The sequence below is a fragment of the Bos taurus genome, chromosome 7 (assembly GCF_002263795.3).
Source record: "Bos taurus isolate L1 Dominette 01449 registration number 42190680 breed Hereford chromosome 7, ARS-UCD2.0, whole genome shotgun sequence".
Lineage (NCBI taxonomy): Eukaryota > Metazoa > Chordata > Mammalia > Artiodactyla > Bovidae > Bos > Bos taurus.
Window position 1 is genome coordinate 44,215,271 of NC_037334.1, and position 22,108 is coordinate 44,237,378.

General features: G+C 56.0%; 2 protein-coding genes across 3 annotated transcripts; both read left to right on the forward strand.

Annotated features, from left to right (window-relative positions):
• The first annotated feature begins 4,893 nt into the window (after positions 1 to 4,893).
• Positions 4,894 to 21,792, forward strand: SCAMP4 (secretory carrier membrane protein 4). 2 transcript variants are annotated; one of them, NM_001024566.1, is given in 7 exon segments: positions 4,894 to 4,968; positions 11,858 to 11,906; positions 13,476 to 13,604; positions 14,096 to 14,252; positions 15,505 to 15,606; positions 18,542 to 18,659; positions 20,260 to 21,791. In NM_001024566.1, coding segments are annotated over 6 exon segments (693 nt in total). In that variant the 5' UTR covers positions 4,894 to 4,968; positions 11,858 to 11,899; the 3' UTR covers positions 20,440 to 21,791.
• On the forward strand, positions 5,113 to 11,912 carry ADAT3 (adenosine deaminase tRNA specific 3). Its single transcript, XM_059888742.1, is given in 3 exon segments — positions 5,113 to 9,215; positions 9,218 to 10,552; positions 11,858 to 11,912. Coding segments are annotated over 2 exon segments (1,101 nt in total). The 5' UTR covers positions 5,113 to 9,179; the 3' UTR covers positions 10,283 to 10,552; positions 11,858 to 11,912.
• Positions 21,793 to 22,108: the final 316 nt, after the last annotated feature.

The following is a 22,108-nucleotide window of genomic DNA, read 5'->3' on the forward strand; positions in this document are numbered from 1 at the left end:
TGTGTGTAAACTAAGGGTTAAAGGGCTGTGAGAAAAGGGGTTGCATTTCAGAATTTTGCAATACTTCAGTTTGCAAAGGAAACTAATGTTTTCCGGGCTTGGGAAATTGCCAGATGACAGATGGCTGGCGTCAAAGCTATGATTTTTCCGGTAGTCATGTACGGCTGTGAGAGTTGGACCATAAAGGAGACAAAGTGGTGAAGAACTGATGCTTTTGAGTTGTGGTGCCAGAGAAACCTCTTGAGAGTCCCTTGGACTGCAAGGAGATCAAACCAATCAATCCTAAGGGAAATCAACCCTAAATATTCTTTGGAAGGACTGTTGCTGAAGCTGCAATACTTTGGCCACCTGATGTGAAGAGCCAACTCATTGGAAAAGACCCTGATGCTGGGAAAGATTGAGGGCAGGAGGAGAAAGGGGAGACAAAGAATGAGATGGTTGTAGGGCATCACTGACTCAATGGACATGAGTTTAAGCAGACTCTGGGAGATAGTGAAGGACAGGGAAACCTGATGTGCTGCAGTCCTTGGGGGTCGAAAAGAGCTGGACATGACTTAGTTATTAAACAACGACAGGTGGCTGATCTTGTGTGTGTGTGATAGAGTCACGGAGCCCTCTTAGAACCTGGGTAACTAGGTAAGGATTAACTTGCTGAGTGTCCTGTAACCCCTGGGAAGCAGGGGCTGGCAACTTTCCCTCCAGGCTCTTGCAGCTTTAATCTGCCTTCCCTGGGGAGCTGAAGGCAGCCCCCTCAACCCATCTCCAGGAAGATCCCCACAGAGACGGGAAGCACCTGGGTCCCATACAGATGCCCATAGCAACCTCAGAAAGTCAACAGGATGAAGAGCCAGATACACACAAGCCACACAACTTGGCACAAGAAATGTTGACTTTGGCCCCAGCCCCACAGAGATAGGGTGGCTTGGAGGGAAGCCTCTCTTCCCCCAGGACACATTTGTCGACTGCCTGCCCTGCAGAGGAGAAAGGCTAATGACTGGCAGCTGACCAGGCTTCTGACTAACTCCAGGGTGCAATCTGCTGCTGTTAAGCTTACAGTTTGGGAACCGATTCCATGGTTTTACTACCTTTCAGTGCTGGACACTAATCTGCCATTGTGTTTTGAGGGTCACATTACCTGTCGGATGTGCTGGATGAAGGACCATGTCAAAACCAAAGGAACACTAGGAGCTGAAACTCTTGATTTTCAAAAGCCTGAAGTATGACTCAAAAAAGAAAGAAAGAAAGGAAATGTATGGATACCAAGGGGGAAGGTGGGGAGTGGGATGAATTGGGAGGTTGAGATTGACATATATACATTATTGATACTATGTATAAAATACATAACTAATGAGAACCTATTGTATGCTGCTGCTGCTGCTGAGTCACTTCAGTCGTGTTGCACTTCTGTGCGACCCCATAGATGGCAGCCTACCAGGATGCCCCGTCCCTGGGATTCTCCAGGCAAGAACACTGGAGTGGGTTGCCATTTCCTTCTCCAATGCATGAAAGTGAAAAGTGAAAGTGAAGTCGTTCAGTCATGTCCGACCCTCAGCGACCCCATGGACTGCAGCCTCCCAGGCTCATCCATCCATGGGATTTTCCAGGCAAGAGTACTGGAGTAGGGTGCCATTGCCTTCTCCGAAAGGGAAGGAAATATAAAAAATAGGGGATATATGTATGTGTACAGTTGATTCACTTTGCTGTACAGTAGAAATTAGCACAACATTGTAAAGCAACTATATTCCAATAAGAATTAATAAAAATAAATAAAAAAGTGCCTCATACACAAACGCACACAAACCCAAATCAAATCCACAGGAAAGACCAAGGGTGTACTGATTAGGTATGGCTGGATCAAGGTGCTTAAACAATGTTGTTAAGGCATGGACTTCTCTTTCTAGGATCTGCCCTCTTCTGTTGTGGCTTCCTCCTAGACAAGATCAACTGTGGGGTGGCAAAAGATAACTCCTGGCAGCTCCAGGCTTTCACCCTAAGGAACCATGAGTGACTCTGCTTATATTAATATTTCTGACAGTCTCCAGGCTGACTCTCATTGGTCCAACTTGAGTCACAAGATCATTTCCCAAACCAATCACTGTGGACAGGGGGACCCTGCAGGCAGATAGGTGGGTGGGGGCCAGCCAGCAGCTGTCAGGCTGTGGAGAGAGGACTGCAGAAATCTTGCCTGTCTTTGTCCTGCAAGGAAAAGAAGGCAGGAGGAGGTAGGAAGTCAAGGACCGTTTCTTTTCCTCTCTTTTATGTTGTTCTTGTTTTTAGGAGAATTTCACACAACAAAAAATTCACCAATTTGGTACAGTTTGGTGGTAGAGAAGGTACATCCACAATGTGTATAACTGTCAATTCTATCTAATTGTGGAACATCTTTATTTTTAAAAACTTTCTTGGTCATACCACACAGCATTTGTGATTCCAGTTCCCCAACCAGGAATCAAACTGCTGGCCTTGGCACTGCAAGTGCAGCGTCTTAACCACTGGACCACCAGGGAAGTCTCTAATTGTGGAACATCTTTATCACCCCAAAAGGAAACCCCATACCCATTAGCAGGCACTTCTCATCCCCTCTCCCAGACCTTGGCCCCACCATCTACTTCCTGTCTCTGTGCATTTGACTCCTCCAGGGACTTCCCATGAGTGGAATCAGACAGTGTGTGTCCTTCTGTGTCTGCTTCTCTGAGCCTCATGTCCTCAAGGTTCAGCCACGTTGTAGCAGGTGTCAGAATCTCCATCCTTTTCGTGGCTGAATAATATTCCATTAGACGGACCACATTTCGTTCCTCTATTCATCTGATGATGGACATTTGAGCTGTTTCCATCCTTGGTCTATTGTGGATAATCCTACTACGAACATGACTGTGCAAGTACCCATTCAAGTCCCTGCTTTCCACTCTTTCCTGTCTATACTCAGACATGGAATTGCTATATTTTGGGGTAAGTCCATGTTTAACTTTTTGAAGAGCTGTCACAATGTTTTGCATAGCAGCTGTGCCATTTTACATCCCTATTTGTGTGTTTTTGCATTTTGAGAAATTTAAAACAAGCAGAAAAATAGGTTGAAGACATCCACTTTTTAGATGCAAAACTCTAGGCATTGCTTTTAACGAAATACTAATTAAAGAGCAATTTAAAAAAATCAGCAGGGAATTCCCTAGGTTCACTGGTTAGGACTCCTGCTTTTACTGCCAAAGGTCCAGGTTCAATCCCTGGTTGGGGAACTAAGATTCCACAAGCTGCATGTTGTGGCAAAAAAAAAAAAAGCTAGACAGGAACTTTTGGCTATCTTGAGTGGGCCATCCAGGGATGGAATGATGTCTTTGTTTGTTTGTTTGTTTTTAAGTTAAAAGCACACATCAATCTAAGTTTTAATTGAGAAAAGAAAAAGAGAGAGTAACTAGCTTCAAGTAGAATGGCTTCCCCCGATGCGGTTTCACGTAGGAATAGAGCGGGACACCAGGCAATGCTTTGCAAATTAAGAGGAGAAACACAGAGGATGGACTCTCAGGGCCCTGTAGGGTTGAGGAGCTGGGCTGCGGTGGGGACTACAGGAGGAGGGTTCTCTCCTCCAGCCACCAGCTTCCAGATATTGGACGTATCTTGCCAGAGGATTCCTTGTTTGTTTTTTGATTCTTTGGTTTTTGAAGGAGGGGAGCAGGGGAAAAAAATAGAAAGAATTAAAATTCCCCTCTTCAGGATCCTTTTTATCAAATCCAAATTTTTCTCCTTGTTTAGCAGTGCGGTTAAACCAAGGTCTTTAAAGCCTGCATTGTGGACAATTGGGGAGGCTGATTTGGGGGCATCCTGGTGAAGGAAATGGCAACCCACTCCAGTATTCTTGCCTGGAAAATCCCAGGGACGGGGGAGCCTGGTGGGCTGCCATCTATGGGGTTGCACAGAGTCGGACATGACCTGAAGCAATTTAGCAGCAGCAGCATGCATTGTAAGGCCTCCCTGATAGCTCAGTTGGTAAAGAATCCGCCTGCAATGCAGGAGACCCCGGTTCGATTCCTGGGTCCGGAAAAACTCCTGGAGAAGGGATAGGCTATCCACTCCAGTGTTCTTGGGCTTCCCTTGTGGCTCACCTGGTAAAGAATCCGCCAGCAATGCAAGAGACCCCAATTTCATTCCTGGGTCAGGAAAATCCCCTGGAGAAGGGAAAAGCTACCCACTGCAGCACTGCAGTATTCTGGCCTGGAGAATTCCACTGACTGTATAGACCATGGGGTCGCAAAGAGTTGGACATGACTGAGCCACTTTCACTTGTTCAGCGACATCCTAGGTTTGATGCGAGGACCCCCCACCCTCACCCCCGGCGTAGCCACCACGTAACCACCCCTGGGAGTGGAGGGACAAACTGCCCCTTGTTGAGACGCTCTGGTTTTAATCTCTAATTAGAATGAATAACTGGATTTGCTCATAAAATTAGCAAGTTTTGCATAGGAGTGTCAACAGATCCTCTTCGTCTACTGCAGGGATGAGAAAATAAGGCCGGGGTCGGCTGGGGCTCCAACCAGAACTGGAAGCCGACCTTAACCAGGTCTGTGGGGTCAGGATCTCTGGAGCCACGTGGCAGCAGCAAACTGCACTTTGGGAGTGACTGAAGCACGTGGCCTGAACCCCTATGCCTCAGTATCTTCACTCAGCTGATTTCCCAAAAGACTCCCAGGGTCCAACTTTTCCTGCCGCCCTGCTGGGTCTCGAACCCTTAACTTAGAGCTCGCCTCACTCTCCTGCGGGTCACAGCAGCCGCGCTCAAGAAAGGGGCGGAATGAGTCGGTGGTGCGCGCGGCCTTGTGGGGATTGTAGTCCCGGCCTCGCCTCCACCTCGCGCCGACTCCGCCCCTGGAACTACGCTCCCGTCGTGCCCCGAGGCTCCAGGCGGTGGCAGAGGCGGAGCAGGCGGGCTGGTTGCTAAGACTTGGTGAAGCGCAGCGCTTCCGCCTGTCTCCTCAGGTAAGCACACAGCCCCGGGGTCTCGGGCTTTTACGACCCAGGCTCCCGCGGAAGGCGAGGAGGGCGAGGGCAGGGGGCGCGCCTGCGGAGGGGCGCCAGCGGCGTGGGGAGCAAGGCGGGGGCGCCAACTGGACCAGGTTCGTGCGCGCGCATCGGGCGAACGCGGGGAGGGGCGCATGTGCGCGTGCGCGCGGGGCGGCCAGGTTTTTGGGACCCCTCTTTCGGCGCCCGTCGTCCTTCTGCGCGTGCGCTCGCCCCTGCCGTCCGTTTTGGAGACCCCGTGCCCTAACTGCTTCCACTGTGTTCAGGCCTTTGGTCGTCTTGGTCACCCTTGTACCTCCGTGCTGTCCGTTTACAAGCTTTCCGCCCGCTTAGGGCGAAACCCCCAGTCTTTTGTACGTCTTGTTTGTGCGCGCGCTCAGTCTCTCAGTTGTGTCCCACTCTCCGACCCCATGGATTGTGGCCCTCAGGTTCCTCTGTCCCTGGGATTTCCCAGGCTAGGATACTTGAATGGGTTGCCATTTCCTTCTCCAAGAGATTTTCCCGACGCAGGGATCAAACCCGCATCTCCTGCATTGACAGGCGGATTGTTTACCACTGAACCACTTGGGAAGCCCTAAAAATTGATAATCTTTGCTGATACTTAAGGGAAGTGTGAGTTTTCAAGGCTTTTTAAAATTCTGGCCTTGGGTCTGCCACACCCGACATGCGCATGGTTCTCGATTTTTCGTGCACAAAGGCCTGCTGGTAGGGTGGCTAGGTTTTGCAAATAACCAGGCAGGTTGCCCCATTAAATTAGAATTTTGTGTAAACAACAAATACATGCACATATATATATGTATTAGTAGTATAAAAGTATTGCAAAGGTTCCATGAGACACATTTATTAACATAAATCAGAAATCATCTGCTCATGTGGGTTCACGCTTAGCGGGGTATGCTGCATGTTATCTGGGGACCCTGCTTTGTTGGGGAGCTTGTCAGATGTGGACATTAATGCACCTTCCCCCTTCCACGGGGCCAAGTTCTGGATACCATATTTGAAGCCATCGCCGCCTCAACTGTTCAAGAGTCCAAGACTCCAACACTGGGTGTTCCTTCTGCTCAGGGCTCCCCACCCTGCTTCACCTGCTTTCCAGGTCCAGCTGTGGGTCACTGCCTCCGAGGACCCTCCTGGAATCTGCCCTTCGCAGGGCACTGGCTCCTGAGAAGAGCTGTGCCCTGGGGTGGGCCCAGCCTCATGGATTTTCTCACTTTCTGTCCCAGCCAGGGTGGTGGTGGATCCCATTTTACTGAGGGGGAAGCTTGTCCTGGGCCTAAGGTCTGGTCTCAGCCAGGAGAACGTGGGCAGGGCCCGGACACACCCAGGGGTGAGATAAGGCCCCTACCTCTGGTTGCAGAGGCTGCCTCAGCTCACTGAATAAGCCCCATGTTCTTGATGCCTTCTGGGCTTCAGGCCCCGGCACCCAGTGAGGGGACTGGCTGTTGGGGGGTCCCAGCTCCCTGGTCTCCTGGACCCTCCTGGACCTTCCCCACACCATTGAGCCTTACATGGCCCTGACAGTGGGTGCCAGCCACAGAAGCTCCAACCATAAATATAAACAATTGTGGAGGGGGCTGGCCTCCACCCCATTGGAGCACAGGAACCTTTAGGAGGTGCCCTAGCTGTGGACAGCGGGAGGTAGACACACCCAGGGAAGGGCCTGAGCTGGGTGGAGCAGCCAAGTGCACAGCAGGGAGGGTGTGGGGCAGTGTGTGTGTGTGTGTGTGTGAGGGGGTGCGCATGCAGGGCACTTGGACAGGGTGGGGCAGTGGGGTGACCAGAGTTGGGGTGGATGAGGGGGTGCCCACAGGCAGGGTGGACATGTGGTTTTGAGGAGGAAAAGAGGAACAGATAAGCCTCCCAGCATGCTGAGGTCCCCGGGGTTCATTTAAGCAAATCATTGGGCGTGGGGGCCATTTCTGGGTGGGCTTCAGCTCCCAGTCTGGGTGTGTCACCCTGGAGGAACCTGTGTCTCATCTGTAAAGCCCCTCCCCCACCACGGGGCTCAGAAGGCAGAGTTGGGAGCTGTTGGCCACCTGGCCGCAGCTCTGCCCTCCCAGGCACGTGGCCCTGGGCAAGTCCCTTGACCTCTGGAAAGGGACGAGCCCTGCAGCCTCCGTCCTGGTCATGACGGGAGTTGGGGAGCCCATTTGTAGGAGTGAAGACAGGGAGCGGTTTCAGCACTGGCAGCAGTCACGAGGTCTGGGCCGTGTTAGAGGTGTGCTGTGACCCTGGTGGCTCAGTGGGTATACAGTCCACCTGCCAGTGCAGGAGATGCCCATTTGATCCCTGGGTCGGGAAGATCCCCTGGAGAAGGACATGGCAACCCACTCTAGTATTCTTGTCTGGGAAATCCCCTGGACAGAGGAGTCTGGTGGGCTACATTCTGTGGGATCACAAAAAGTCCAACATGACTGATGGATTAAGCAAGCACGCATGCCCTGGTGACTGCCAGATTTCCCCACCGCCGCCAGAAAGAACAGCAGCTTTACTAGGATACGGTTCACATAGTGTGGGGATCACCCACATAAAGCATACTTTTTAGTGTTTTTTAGTGTATTTAGTGTATTATATGACCATTACCTCTGTCTAGTTCGAGAACATTCTGTCTTCCAATAGGAAGCCTGTCTCCAGGAGCAGACCCCCCCATCCCCCCACCTCCCAGCCCCTGACAACCAGGAACCCACTCTCTGTGTCTGTGGATCGGCCTGTTCTGGACGTTTCCCACCAGTGGGATCACACCCTGCGTGTCCTGTGTCTGCTTCTCTCACTGAGCATCATGTTCTCCGGGTCTGTTCACGAGGCAGTGAGTGTCAGGGCTTCTCTCCTCTCCATGGCTGAGGGACGCTCCTGTGTGCGGGGGGACCACCTGGTGTTTGTGTGTTTATCTTTCAGTAAACATATGGGCCTGCAGCCACCTTTTGCTGTTGGGAGTCATGCTGCTGTGAACACGTGCGTGTGGATGGCTGTGTGGACATGTGTTTCAGTTCTCCTGGGCCTGCACCTGGGAGTGGGGTCACTGGGCCAGATGGTGGCCTCCTGGTGGTTTTTATTTCCTCCCTGGAGGATGGCAGCCCCACCAGCAGCAGTCCGAGGCCAGCCTCCTGTCTCTGTCACTTGTTTTGTTTCGGTCAGACAGAGGTTGCAGTCTTGGAGGGACAAACAGGACTGTGTCTGTCTTGCCCAGGAGACAGTGGGGCCTTTTGTGGCCTAGAGCAGGCTGTGGGGGCCATTTTGCCTTGGGCACGGTGTGTGCTGGGAGTGGATTTACAGCCAGCACGCCCAGGACCCTCCTCAGGGCCTGACCTGGCCCTGGCGTCCTGGGTACCCCAGGGGCCCCCAGCCACACTGTGTGTTTGCTGGAGTGGTTGGTGAGGACCTCCCGGGCCCTCTGCAGGGCCCATGGGCTGAGGAGTGATGAGTAGGCTGCATTGAAGCAGTAAGGGGCAGGCTGTTACACGGTCTCAGCACACCTCGTCCATGGGAAAGAGGTGGGAGGGGTTGGTCCAATCCCAGATACCGCCAGGGCATCGGGCTCTGCAGCCATGGCACAGAGCTCCCCTGGAGCCACGTGAAGGTCATCTGTGGCCCATTTCTGCTCTCATCCAGGGCAGCCCTAACCAGTAGGAATATAATGCGAGACGTGTACATGACATGAAGTGTGTAGAAGCCACGTTTTGGGAAACTACAAAGAAACGGTTGAACTTAACCTTAATCATACGTTTATTTAACCTGAGACATGTAGAGTATCCCCACTTCAGCCATGTAGTCAACACAGCCATCCCTCAGCATCCATGGGGAACTGGGTCCAGGGCCCCCAAGGATAAGAAGAGCCAAGGATCTCAAGGCCTTTGAATAAAGTGGTGTAGTGAGTTGGTCTGTGTCCGTGGAATACAGAAAGAGACTTAACGATACAGTTAGTTTTCTCTTTTGTATTAAGTCTCTGGGATCCAGTGTGCATTTTTGCTCATGGCATTTCTCGGTAAAAAAAAGGGGGGACAGAAAAGACACCCAGACAAGGGCGGTTTAAACTCTGTGCAAACACGGCGTTAGTAAGATGTGAGTGAGAGCACGACAGCTGGTGCCTTTTGCTCGGTGGGACGAGCCTGCAGACGTGGCACACTCCTGGGACGACCCCTCCAGCTCGCCAGGCCCCTCCACGGCCCAGGATGATGCCCTGCTCCGGTCTCTGTCTCCCACAGTCAGAGCCCCACTGAGGACGGACCCCGCCCCGAGCGTCATGGAGCTGCGCAGAGATGCAAAGGCCGGGAGTCCTGAGCAAGAACCGCCGTGGCAAGCCCTCCCGATTCTGTCAGAGCAGCAGTCTGGGGCTGTGGAGCTGGTGCTGGCCTATGCTGCACCCGTCCTGGACAAGAGCCAGACCTCACGCCTCCTCAAGGAGGTGTCAGCAGTCCATCCGCTGCCTGCGCAGCCTCACCTCAAGAGGGTGCGGCCCAGCCCTGACCCCGGCCGCCCACACTCGCTGGAAATGCTGCTGTGCCTGGCGGGGCCAGCCCGGGACTCGCGATCGCTGGCCGAGCTCCTCCCGAGGCCGGATGTGGACACCCGTGGCCTGGGGCAGCCCTTCCTGGTGCCTGTGCCTGTGCGGCCGCCCCTGACCAGGAGCCAGTTCGAGGAGGCACGCACTCACTGGCCCACGACTTTTCACGAGGATAGGCAGGTGACCCGAGCCCTGGCTGGATGCCTCTTCTCGGCACAGGAGCGGGCTGCAATGCAGGCCCACATGGAGCGGGCCGTGTGGGCCGCGCAGCAGGCAGCCTCGAAGGGCTTGAGGGCTGTGGGTGCGGTGGTGGTGGATCCAGCCTCAGGCCGCGTGCTGGCCACGGGCCACGACTGCAGCAGCGCCGCCAGCCCCCTGCTGCACGCTGCCATGGTGTGCATTGACCTGGTAGCTCGAGGCCAGGGCTGCGGTGCCTACAACCTGGCGCCCCACCCTGCCTGCTCCTTCGCGCCGGCTGTCCGCGCCGGCTCTGTGCGCAAGCTGGATGAAGACGAGGACGGGCTGCCCTACGTGTGCACCGGCTATGACCTGTACATCACCCGCGAGCCCTGCGCCATGTGCGCCATGGCCCTGGTCCACTCTCGGGTGCGGCGTGTCTTTTATGGGGCGCCCTCGCCTGACGGTGCACTCGGTACCCGCTTCCGCCTGCATGCCCGGCCTGACCTCAACCACCGCTTCCAGGCCTTCCGCGGCATCCTGGAGGCCCAGTGCCGCCAACTGGACCCCGACGGGCTGGACGCCAAGGCATAGGTGCTGGCCTGGACCCTCCTTAGCATTCCTCACATCGCCAGGGGCTTTTGCCCGGTCTCAACTCATGGACACTCATGCTATTTCTGCTGGCACATGGGGGGCGTCCCTTTCTGGACACGGTCTTCCTCAAAGTTGGGCGGAGTGGGGGTCCAGCTGACTGAGTAGCTGGGCACCTTCAGACCCAGGTGGGCCCCTGGGGTCACCAGCGTTGTGTCCCCTTTTCTCAGGTGTCGGGACAGCTTTAATGTGAAAATAAACAACTTAAACCAGGTTGGTGTCTGTTAACAAAGGCATGAGGCCCCGGTGGCCGAGAGTCCCTGGGTCAGGGTGGCCATTTTCTCTGATACCTGGATTTGCGTGGGGAGGTGAGCTGCTGAGTGGAGTATAGTCAGGGAGGGGCCCCAGAGTCTGGATGGCTATGGCTAGAGCCTAAGGAGAGGGCCCATCAGCCTGGATATTGCTGAGTGTATCAGTCTCCCATCCTTCCCAGGTGCCCAGAGGGTCCCTGGAGGGGCTGGTGGGGGTCTGCCTGCCCTGGAGTGGTTAGCCCTGGAACCCATGTGTGCAGGACTCTAAGCAGCAAATGTGTGTGCTGCAGGCCCCTGAGACATCCATGCCTTGAGCCCCCGTCCCAGGGCTACTCCTTGCCTATGGGGGCTGGGCAGGTAGAGGGTCTGCTGGAGCCAGAGTGGTAGATGGCCGGTGGGGCCTGCGACAGGAGGGCTGGGCTGGGCCAGGCTCCAGGTCCCAGGGGAGGCCCTCTCTGAGCTGGGGGCCGGGGGTGGACCCGGAGACTCTCAGTCATTGGATCCTTCCCTTGGACCCCCTCCAAGGGGCTCTGCACCTGCTCCAGTGCCCAGTGCTGGGGGCTGTTCAAGCTCAGCTGTGCTGGTTGGGTACCAGGTGTGGCCACGTTGCCTGCCCCGCTTCCTGGAGAAGGTAATGTCTGCCTCCTAGGTCCTTGTGCAACTGGCACCTCTGTGGTGCCTCCTCTGAGGGGCTGCTCCATGACACAGGCTCCTGGGCAGGGTCGCTGGGTGCCTGGCCTGTCCCCAGGCATTTCAATTGGGTTGCAGTGGGGTCCTTGGCCTTGCAAAGCTCATAGGGGCAAAAGCCATGGACCAGAGAGGTTGTGTAACTTGCCTGAGGTCACACTGCAATGAGTGTGGACTCAGTTTTTGGTGACTCGGAGACTTTGTGGCCATAGGAAGTGTGCAGAGCCATCCGTGGACAAAGGGAAAGTTTGGGGGTTGGGTGACTAACACGTTCACTTTTGTGGGGGAGTTGGGGGAGGACGGGCAGGAGGGCAGTAGTGGTGGGTCACTGGGACCCTCCACCCAGATGCCTCCCCCACATCAGTGGCAAGCTGCCCGGGGTGGGGGTGGAGGGCTCTGACACGAGGTGGTGACTGGGGTCACATGTGGGGCTGGGTTGGCCTTGAGCCAAGAGCCCAGAGACCCCTGTGGATGCTCTGGTAGTTAGGGCAGTAACTGCAGTGGCCCCTGGATCCGCAGGTGGTGTTGGGGTCGCCCTGCAGCTGTAGAGACCCCCTGACTGTGCCTGTCTCCCCTCCAGGTGGCTGCAGGCTTCCACTCCCACCCTGTCTTCGCAGCGGAAATGTCAGGTGAGTCCCACCCGCGCCCCGCAGTGGGGGATCCTGGCTTCTCTGGCCATCTGGAAAGTTCCCCGGGCGGCTGAGCACACTGTGACCCCAGGAGGGGCACAGCCTCGCTCTCCTCCTGGGATGGGAGTCGGGGCTGCTCTGGCCACTGGATTGGACAACAGGGTGACAAATCCGCACAGTGAGCATCTGGCCCAGCCAGCAGAGCCCAGGGGGCACCTGTGTAGTTGCTCGGACATGGAGCCCAAGTGGGCAGCTCTGGGCAGCACTTTGTTACTGTGCTATGAAGTCTGTCCACTGCCCACCAAGGTGGCACAGGTGCTAAAGGGACCATACAGAGATGAGCTCGGCCCCTGGGCCCCACATGTAAGACGGAAGCGTTTCATGTTGGAAAACAGGAAGTCCCAGGACTTCCCTGGTGGTCCAGTGGTTAAGACTCTGAGCTTCCACTGCTGGGGGCCTGGGTTCATCCCTGGTCAGAGAACTAAGATCTTACAAGCCTCGCAGTGAGGCCAAGAAAACAAAAACAAAAACCCCATGGAGTCCAGACTCCAGGAAGAGGACCTAATGGCAGGTGTGGCTGTGAGATGAAGTCATGTTGGAGCAGGGTGGCCCTGAGATAACAGTGGGACTGACATCCTAAGATGGAGGAGACAGGGGCACAGACACAGGGAAGCAGGGAGGATGGGGCAGAGCTGGAGGGACGGGTTCATAACCCTGGGGCGCCCAGAGCATCGGGGGGAAATGTGGCCCTGTGACACTGGATCTGATTGTCCAGCCTCTAGAACGGAGCCAGGACAGACCTCTGTCCAATCAGGCCACCCAGCCTGTGGTCCTTTGTAATGGCAACCCCAGGAGGTTCCCACGTCCCAAGTGCCACAACCTGCCCTGAAGTCAACAGTGTGGATATGTGTGGACCCTGCTGTTGAATCTTCACGTATCCCTGTGACTGTCGTAAGAAATTGCCACAGACTCAGATACTTGAAAGAAATTTGTTCTGGGACTTCCCTGGAGGGCCAGTGGTTAGGACTACCTGCTTTCAGTGCTGAGGGTGTGAGTTCAATCCCAGGTGGAGGAACTAAGATCCTGCATGCTGTGTGGCGCGGTCAGAAACTAAGTTCATAAATAAGTAAGTAAATAGAATTTGTTCTCTGACAGTCCTGAGGTCTGGAGTCCCACATGGGTACCACAGGGCTAAATCCAGGTGTGGGAAGGGCTGGTCCCTCTGGAGGCTCTCAGGGAGCACCGGCTCCCCCCTTTTCCAGCTTCTAGAGGTGCTGCATCCCTGACTCGCGGCCCCTCCCTCCATCCTCACAGCCAATGGCTCAGCATCTCCCGTCTCTCTGCCTCTGACCCAACCCCTTCCCTTTCATAAGGACCCTGTGATGGCACTGGGTTCCCCAGAGAGTCCAGGATCATCCCGTCTCAGGGGCCTTAGCTTAATCCCTCTGGCAAAGTCCCTTCTGCCCCATGAGGTGATGTATCCACAGGTCCCAGGAGCAGATGGGCACAGCCCTAGGGCCACTACAAGCTGACTGCAATGTGAGTTTTTCCGCACCCCTGTCCCTGCAGGAAAGGAGAACAACTTCCCCCCGTTGCCCAAGTTCATTCCTCTGAAGCCCTGCTTCTACCAGAACTTCTCTGACGAAATCCCTATTGAGCACCAGGTCCTGGTGAAGAGGATCTACCGCCTGTGGCTGTGTGAGTCAGGGGGAGGGGTGCACCACCCAGAGACCCAGGCCCGGGACAGGCCCGGCCCAGGACTTGTCTTGAGCTTGGTGGGTGGGAGCCTGAGGGTTTAGTAATAAAGCTTACCGACAAACTTCTCTCATGGCTCAGTGGTAAAGAACCTGCCTGCCAGTGCGGAAGCCACAGGAGATGTGGGTTCAGTCCTGGGCTGGGAAGAGCCCCTGGAGGAGGGCATGTCAACCCACTCCAGTATTCTTGCCTAGAGAATCCCATGGACAGAGGAGCCTGGTGGACTATAGTCCATAGAGGTGCAAAGAGTCAGACATAACTGAGTACACACACTGATGAGCTCCTGTCCGGAGTGGATGGAGCAGGTGGGCAGCTGCACAGAGCTGGGCCCCCCAGGCCCTTCTCTGGCCCCAAGGTCTCTGTGCTCATGGGAGCCACACCCCAGCAGTAGGGGGTGTCCCATTCAGCGCCCTCTTTCTCCTTCCTTCCCCTAGTCTACTGTGCCACCCTGGGCGTCAACCTCGTTGCCTGCCTGGCCTGGTGGATCGCGGGTGGCTCAGGTGCTAACTTTGGCCTGGCTCTGCTCTGGCTGCTCCTCTTCTCGCCCTGCGGCTACGTGTGCTGGTTCCGGCCTGCCTACAAGGCCTTCCGGTGAGTTGGGGTGGCTCCCACCCTCCAGGGGCCCTTGGGGAGGGTCTGGGGTTGACATTTGGCTCAGAAACAACAGCAGGTGACCTCACTGTGCACGCCCCCCTCCGGGCCAAGTCCTGAGAGGGGTGTACCCTGATCTGCAGCTGCCACCTGGCCCGGGTGTGAGCCTGCCTCTCTTATTTGGATGACACTGTGTACTGGGGTCCACAAGCCACATCCATCTCTCCCTGTTTTGTTAATGACTTTGTTGACATACTGTACATACCACTCAGCTCACCTGCTTAACAGCTCGATGTTTCTAGTGTTTATATAAGACTGGACAGCCAGCATGTCTAGCTCCAGAACAAACCACCAAGAAACCCCATCCCCATTAGCACCATCCTAACCCCTCAGCCTCTGACAACCAGGAACCCACTCTCTGTGTCTGTGAATCTGCCTGTTCTGGACGTTTCCCATCAGTGGGATCACTCTGCGTGTCCTTCTGTGTCTGCTTCTCTCACTGAGCATCATGTTCTCAGGCCCTACCCACATGGTAGCGAGTGTCTGGGCTTCATCCCTTTGGGTATCTGATGCTCCCATGTGTGCAGGAACCAAGTGGTGTTTCTCCATCATCTGTGGATGGCGTTGGTGTTGCTGCCCCCTTCTGGCTACTGTGAATCTTGCTCTGTGGCTTTCACCGCAAACCTGCCCTCGGCACTCAGGCGTGTGCTATGTCTGTTCCATGTGGCCCCTAATCCCAGACCCTCAGTGGGAGTCAGGTGGGGCCCCTGGGGCCCTTTGGAGACAAGAACCAGAAACCTGTCCACTTGTGCTGAAGCGAAAGGGGCACTGTGGCTTCAGGTCCCAAGCTGATTCCAGCAACTGTGTGTAAGAATGGGGACCCCCCGAAAGCTTCGGGGGCAACCCGGGAGCAGCCCTGTGCCGCGAGGTCCCCGGCCCTCCTCCATCCCAGGTCTCCCCTTGCTTGACCTCCCTATGTGAGCCCCTTGCAGCCTCTTTTGTCCAGGGCAGCAGGGCATCGCAAACCCACCAGGAACCTATCAGATTGACCTTAGGGTACCGGCAGGTCCTTCGGTGTAGTGGGGCCTCCTAAATCCCCTTCCGGTGAGGAGCGTGTCAGGGTTGTCCTCCTCCTGGGGGCGGGAACTGGAGGTGTGGTGGGGCAGGGCTATCCTGCCCAGTTGGCCTGGGCCCTTCCTCGGCCCCGCCCTCTCCTCCAGCATTGGTAACAAAGCCATTGGCTTCCCTCCAGATCCGACAGCTCCTTCAACTTCATGGCGTTTTTCTTCATCTTCGGAGCCCAGTTCATCTTGACCATCATCCAGGCCGTCGGGTTCTCAGGATGGGGCGCGTGGTAAGCTTGTGGGGTCAGCCATGGGGACATGTGTCATGTGCAGGACAGATGTGAGCTCAGGCTGAACACTGTGGCCAGGACACCAAAATGCCAATGGCTGGACGAGGGTGAAGTCTGCTCATCGCTCTTGTAAACCCCCTATCCTGGGAGGTGCCGGGTTGGCAGCCCGTTCACAGTGGTTCTCGTGCCAGTCACCCAGCCCCCAGGAGAACCTGGCAGGCATGTCCAGCTGTGTGTCCCCGGGGTCAGAGAGCAGCTGGAAGGGCCATGCCCCACGATCTGGGAGAGGCATTTTCCATTGCTTCCCAGATGGTGCTAGTGGTAAAGAACCCGTCTGCCCCATGCCGGAGACATTAAAGAGGTGGGTTCCAACCCCGGGTTGGGAAGATCCCCTGGAGGAAGGCATGGAAACCCACTCCAGTATCCTTGCCTGGAGAATCCCATGGACGGAGGAGCCTGGCGGCTACAGTCCATAGGGTCACAAAGAGTCAGACACGACTGAAGTGACTTAGCACTCGTTAACACATGAGGTGTCTGCTGCTGCTATAGTGAATTATTAAATGTTCAGTGATTTGAAACAAACTTTTCATCTTAAGTCCCAGGGGTCCGAATTCATGTAACCCACAGGTTGGCAGGGCTGGCCTTCTAGAGAGCCACCTGCTCCAGTCCAGGTGGCCACAGTCCCGCAAGTCCCCTCCAGGGGGTAGTGGACAGCATGGGGGTCCACGGTTGCTGTGGAGCTACAGGGACACCTGGCCAGTCCTGGGCCCTGGGTATCCATCCCTCCCTGCTGGCCCCAGACTTCCACCATCCGCTGGGTGAACGCTTCCCTGTCAGTCCATTCAGAAGGCCTTTTAAAACCTGTGAGACGTCATATGTGTAAAAGACCACAGTGCTGCTTCACACTAGGAAGCAACAGTGACCACAGAGGCTCAGACCTGTCTGTCCTGCCTGCTTGTGACCTGTTCACATGGGGCTTCTTCGCAGTTTGTGGATCTGGGGTAGAGTGTCCACCCCGAGCTGCCTCCCCACCCGTCTGACGCCCTTGCCTCCACCGGATGTGGTGGGCACAGTGCCCTCACCCACAGCGCTACCATGTCAGGCCTTCCCCTTGGGGTCCCTGCGGCTTGTTAACAGTTGGCCTTTGTGGTTGGTCCACATTGGACTCCAGGTGGGGTGGAGTGTGCACCCTCTGTGACTGGGGCCCCCACCGCCAGTCCTTTCCACGGTTGGGGCTTCCTTGAGGTGCCTTCCCAGCCCAGAAAGGCAGCTGCTTAGGTGCATGACTCAGTGGTTCTGTGTGTTTACAAGGGTGTAGGTTCATCACTCTCTCCAGTTTCAGAACATTCCACCACCCCAAAGTGAAGCCCCATCCCCGTGAGCAGTCCCTTGCTCATACCCTAACAACCAGGAACCCACTCCCTGTGTCTGTGGATCGGCCTGTTCTGGACGTTTCCCATCAGTGGACTCACACCCTCTGTGTCCTTCTGTGTCTGCTCCTCTCACTGAGCAAGTGTATTGGCAGGGTCCGTCCACACGGTAGCGAGTGTCAGGGTTTTGCCCCTTTTGGTGGCTGAGTTGGTGGGACGCAGTGTGTGTGTCATTTGTTGTGGGTGGACTCTTGGGTTCTCTGCCCTTCTGCTGTTGCTGGTGGTTCTTCTGTGCATTGTGTACACCTGTCCGTGTGGACACGTGTTCTCAGTTCTCTCTGGTGGGTGCCTGGCTGTGGAATTTCTGGGCCACATGGTAACTCTTGAACCTTCATCAGAGCTCCCAGACCTGCCCCTGGCCTTTGCAGGCTGCATCCGCATCTCCCTGGCTCTGGCCCCTTGAGCTCCTGGCTGGGTGGCCCTGGGGGAACACCTTATACCCTCGTCCCATCCCCCTTATCTCCAGGTCTGTCATCTTCCCAGACCCCCAGCTGTGCTTACACTCCCTCAAAGTGCAGAGCAGTGTGCATTTGTACGCGAGGACGTCCCTCCTGGCTTCACAAAGGGGCGAGGCCTGTCCACGTGTGTGTGTGTGTGTGCATGTCCAGCAGGTTGTATACCTGTGCACATGCACATGCACACACACACACACTTTATCTTTTTTTTGCTGTGTGACTTGTGTAATCTTAGTTCCTCAACAGGGGATTGAACCTGGGTCCTGGCAGTGAGAGCACAGAGTCCTAACCCCTGGATCCCAGGGAATCCCCTACACATGTTTCTATAAACTCTCTGGAAGTGAACTAGCAGATGAGGGATGCCAGTTCCCTCTGGGCTGGGGAGTGGCGTTGACAGGAGAGAGGTGTCTATTGTGTGTTTTTCTAAGCTTCCTGAACTGTGTGGTTTTGTTACTCACTAAGAAAAAACATTCTCAAAAGAACTCTATTTCCTGCCTCCCCCCCACCCCACCCCTGGCCTGCCTGGACACCAGATTCATGTTCTTCCACGTGGGGGCTCAGGATCTACCCCAGACCTTCAACTTTCTCTTGTTTTCACACCTTCTTAGTGTAACTGATGTTCATGCTTTGCCCAACTAGTGGATGTTTAGATCATCCTCAGATTGTCCTCGTTACAGACACTGGATGAGTGAAACAGTTGAGGGAGAAGGAAATGAATGTTTAAGCCTTGTTATGGGTCAGACCCCATTGTGCTCCAGAAAGGGCGCAGCCCAAACTGACAGAGTAGGGTTCGTTTCTCTGTCCTCTGCACGACATGTTTCAGGACAGTGGTGTGAGAACGACACCTCTGTCTGACTTGCACGTCTTTGTGGGTGGGTTAAGCATCACTCCCTAAGTATACTGGCTCCATGGTAGTCCTCATGAGAATCCCATGTCTCTGCTGGCGGGTTACCTTTTTCTTGTTGATTTGCTGGAGCTCTTTATATATGAGAGGTAGTGGGCCCATCTGACGGTCCTGTTGGCTCCCGCACATGTTCTCTTCTCTTGCAGTGGTTGGCTGGCAGCCATTGGCTTCTTCCAGACCAGCGTTGGGGCCGCTGTGGTCATGCTGCTCCCAGCTATCATGTTCTCCATGTCGGCTGCCATGATGGCTGTCATGATCATGAAGGTGAGTCCTCCAGCTCCCGGGATGTTTCACTTCCTCCCTCACATCCTGTTCTCTGACCTCCCAGCCCTGGGACTCGTCCTGGCTTGTTTTAGGAGCAAGAGGCCAAGCGCTGGCGAGTGAAGTGAGTGCTGACAGCAGGGCAGACTCTCTGCGATCTGGGCCTTCGACTGCCTGCCTTCCTGCCCACGTAGACTTCCAGGGAGGAGGGCAGACAGCGCCGTGTGGCCAAGGGTAACCACTTGCACACTGGGGTGGTTGGGTGTCTGCTGGAGCCCCCAGCATGTGTGTCCTGGAGGGTTGTCCACACTGCTGATTCAGCCACCACTGGCCACGTGCTACTGGTTACAGTTAAACCCAAATTAAGTGAAAGTAACTAAAACTGAAAATTCACATCCATCGCACTGCCCTCATACTGAGCGCTCAGGCTTTGAAAGGCTGGCCCTGACTGTACCATCATGGCCACTCCCTGGACGGCCCTGCTCCAGATGCCTTGAGGGACCAGTGGGAACATGTGCACTGTAGTCTGGGGCATTGGCCACACGAGGGTTGTCCTGGGACCACATAGAGACTGATGCCTGACAGTGCACCTGTCCAGCCTTCCTGGGGTGACCTTCTTGGCCATGTGCCTGGTAGCCTGCTTGGGGAGGCTGGACCTGCCTTGTGCTGCAGCCTGGCCAGCAACTCCTGAAGCCTGGGTTTTGGGTCCCTCCAGCCTCCTTGTTGCAGGGTCCCAGCTGTTTCTCAGGTTTCCAGGCCTGGGCTGTTCAGCTGGTCCTGGGACTGTCTGGGAGGACAGAGGGGTACTTGCTCCCCCCATGTTTGCCTCCAAAGCCTCCTGACTGTGTGGACGATTGAAGGGGGTTGGGGGATAACCAGTGCAGAACAGACCCTGGAAGACTTGGCCAGAGGCCAGGATGAAGGCCACACAAGGTGGCTGTGGTTCCGGCAGGGATGTGTCAGGGCAGAAGGGAGGGGCTTCCAAGCCAAGCAGGCTCCCCAGAGTAGGGCCACCCCGTTGGGGTCCCCTGCACCATCCCAGGTTTGGGAGTTCACTGGGAAGAAAGAAAGACGAATTCTGGTGGGAAAGGACAGTACCGTCAGCTTTGCTGGTCAGGAGCCTCAAGTTAAATGAATTCAGTTACGGGATTTGCCAGACTTCCAGAAACAGCCCAGCCCCACATCTGAGGAGCCCGGCTTCCTGGATGGTGCGAGGGCAGTGGCCTATCCGCCTAGGCCTCTGCTGAGGACATCATTGAAGAGAATGATGTCACCCCCTTGGTGATCTGGGGGTCCCGGGTCTGATGTGGCTGAGGGAGGAGTCACCAGGCAGTCGCCAGGCCTCAGACCTGCCCCAGAAGAGCCCCTTCCCTGGAAGAAGCACTTGTGCCGAGTGTTGGGCTTGGCTGGGACAGTGGAGACCCTTGGGGACAAGCCGGCAGCAGTCACCGTGTAGGCATGGCCCTCAGAGCCCCCCGCCTCAGCTTCTGCATGTTTTCTAAAGTTCTTGCAAGTGTTGTCATGTTAGTCATGCTCGGTTAAGAAAAGCCCCTCCTTGCACGCAAGCTGAGTGGCCTCCCCACCATCATCCTCACCCCCGCAGGTGCACAGCATCTACCGAGGGACTGGTGGGAGCTTCCAGAAGGCGCAGACGGAGTGGAGCACGGGCACCTGGAGGAACCCGCCATCCAGGGAGGCCCAGTTCAACAACTTCTCGGGGAACAGCCTGCCCGAGTACCCCACCGTGCCCAGTTACCCGGCCAGTGGTGGCCAGTGGCCTTAGGGGGAGCCAGCAGCCCTGCTGCCCACCTGCCGCCAGCCCACCTACCCCTCACCGTCCACTCCCACCACCTTGGGTTTGGTGAGGCCCCCCCGCAGCTCAGAGGGCAGCTCAGGGGCTCTCGGCGACCCGAACCCACATTCATCTCATTCTTGAGGCAGGTCTCCTCGGCAGCTCTGCCCGGAAGCTGTCTGGTCACTGCCATCTGGCAGGATACCCCCCCATAGTCTGGAGCACCGTTTGCCATGGCGACGTCCACTGTGCTGCAGCCACACCCTCTCCCTCCGGGTCGCAGGGGGCTGACCAGGCCACCCCTCTCAGAACTGATGACATGGAGAAGGGCCCAGCCCAGGTCCACCCCTCACAGCCTCTGTCCAGGCAGTCGCTCCTGGCCCAGTGACTTGAAGAGGGAGGCTGTCCAGGCACCAGGGTTCTGTGTCTGGTGGGAGGCTGAGGGCCTGGGTGGTGAGTGGCTGGTCCTCTAGTGGGCGAGCCCACAGGGAGGCCCAGAGGCTGATTCACCTCCTCAGTCTCATGATAGGAACTACTGCTCCCCTTTTGTCTGTCGTCCTTTGGCAGCTTGCCTCCAGCCTCCCTGTCTGGGGCCACGCTTGTCCCATGGAGGGGTCTCAGAACTGGGACCTTCAGGCAGAGCCTCATTAGAGCCTGTGGTAGAGGGGGAGGGAGCTGCCAGCTTGCCTCGCTGGAAACAGATGGCACACAGCTGCATCTCTTGAGAGTGGAGCCCTTCCCTTGCTGCGGGGCAGGAGCTGGAGTCACCAACCTGAAGGACAAGAACGAGGGAGACTCAATAAGTCCGTGCCTTACTAGGAATCTGAATCCCTGCCCTCTCCTTCCCACATAAGCAGCCAGCACCTCTGTGAGGGGAAGGGCCAGAGATGCCTCCCAGTGTCCTCGGCCCTCGTGGGCCAGGCCCCGGGTGCCCTGACACTGCCCCTTGGCTCCCAGCCGCCCAGCTCTCGGGACAAGCTGTACTTCCTGTCCCACTGGCCGCTGGGTCTCTCCCCGAGGCTGCTCCCTATGCCTGCTTGCTTGGCTACTCCTGCTGAATGCCCTGTGGTGCATGAAAGTGGCCACGGCTGCGAGAGCACCGGGGTCTGGGGCCCAGAAGGGAAACCAGGTTCCTTCACATCCCCAAGGCCACCTCCTGTGATGAGGTTAGCGTCACGCTCCTGGTGGGGCCAAGCATCCCCTGTCTGGGGTGCTGCTTTTGATGGGCGCTGAGCCGGTAGTAGGGTGCGCCCACAGCACCCACCCCGCCCCCGCACCTCACTGTGCATTGTGGTTTTTGTTACGTGAAAATATCCAGGAAATAAAGACATCCTTTGTGCATCAGGTGAGCCTCCAAGAGAGCTTTCTGAGGGCCTTCCTCCCATGGATCCTGGTTCCTGTGGCCTCGGGAGGGATAAACCAGGACCATGCTGTGCACCTGGGCCGAGTCCTGTCCACGCTGCCAGCCGCCCTGCCTGGGGCCCCTGCCCTGACCCACCACAGAGGAGCCGGCGGCCATATCCTTGCACCCTGGGGTCATTCCCTTGTTTGCTTTCAGTCATGTTCTCTTCACGCTCAACAGCTTTCACTTGAAAAAGGAAATTTGCAGAAAATGAAATACCAGCACCACTTGGTGTGCAGAAGACACAAGGACAGAAGC

Excerpts from the sequence above, each read along its gene's own strand:
- SCAMP4 (XM_024994476.2), top strand. Across the intron at positions 14,253-15,504 it reads CCTGCCTACAAGGCCTTCCG|ATCCGACAGCTCCTTCAACT; the intron begins GTGAGTTGGGGT and ends GCTTCCCTCCAG. Across the intron at positions 15,607-18,541 it reads TTCTCAGGATGGGGCGCGTG|TGGTTGGCTGGCAGCCATTG; the intron begins GTAAGCTTGTGG and ends CTTCTCTTGCAG.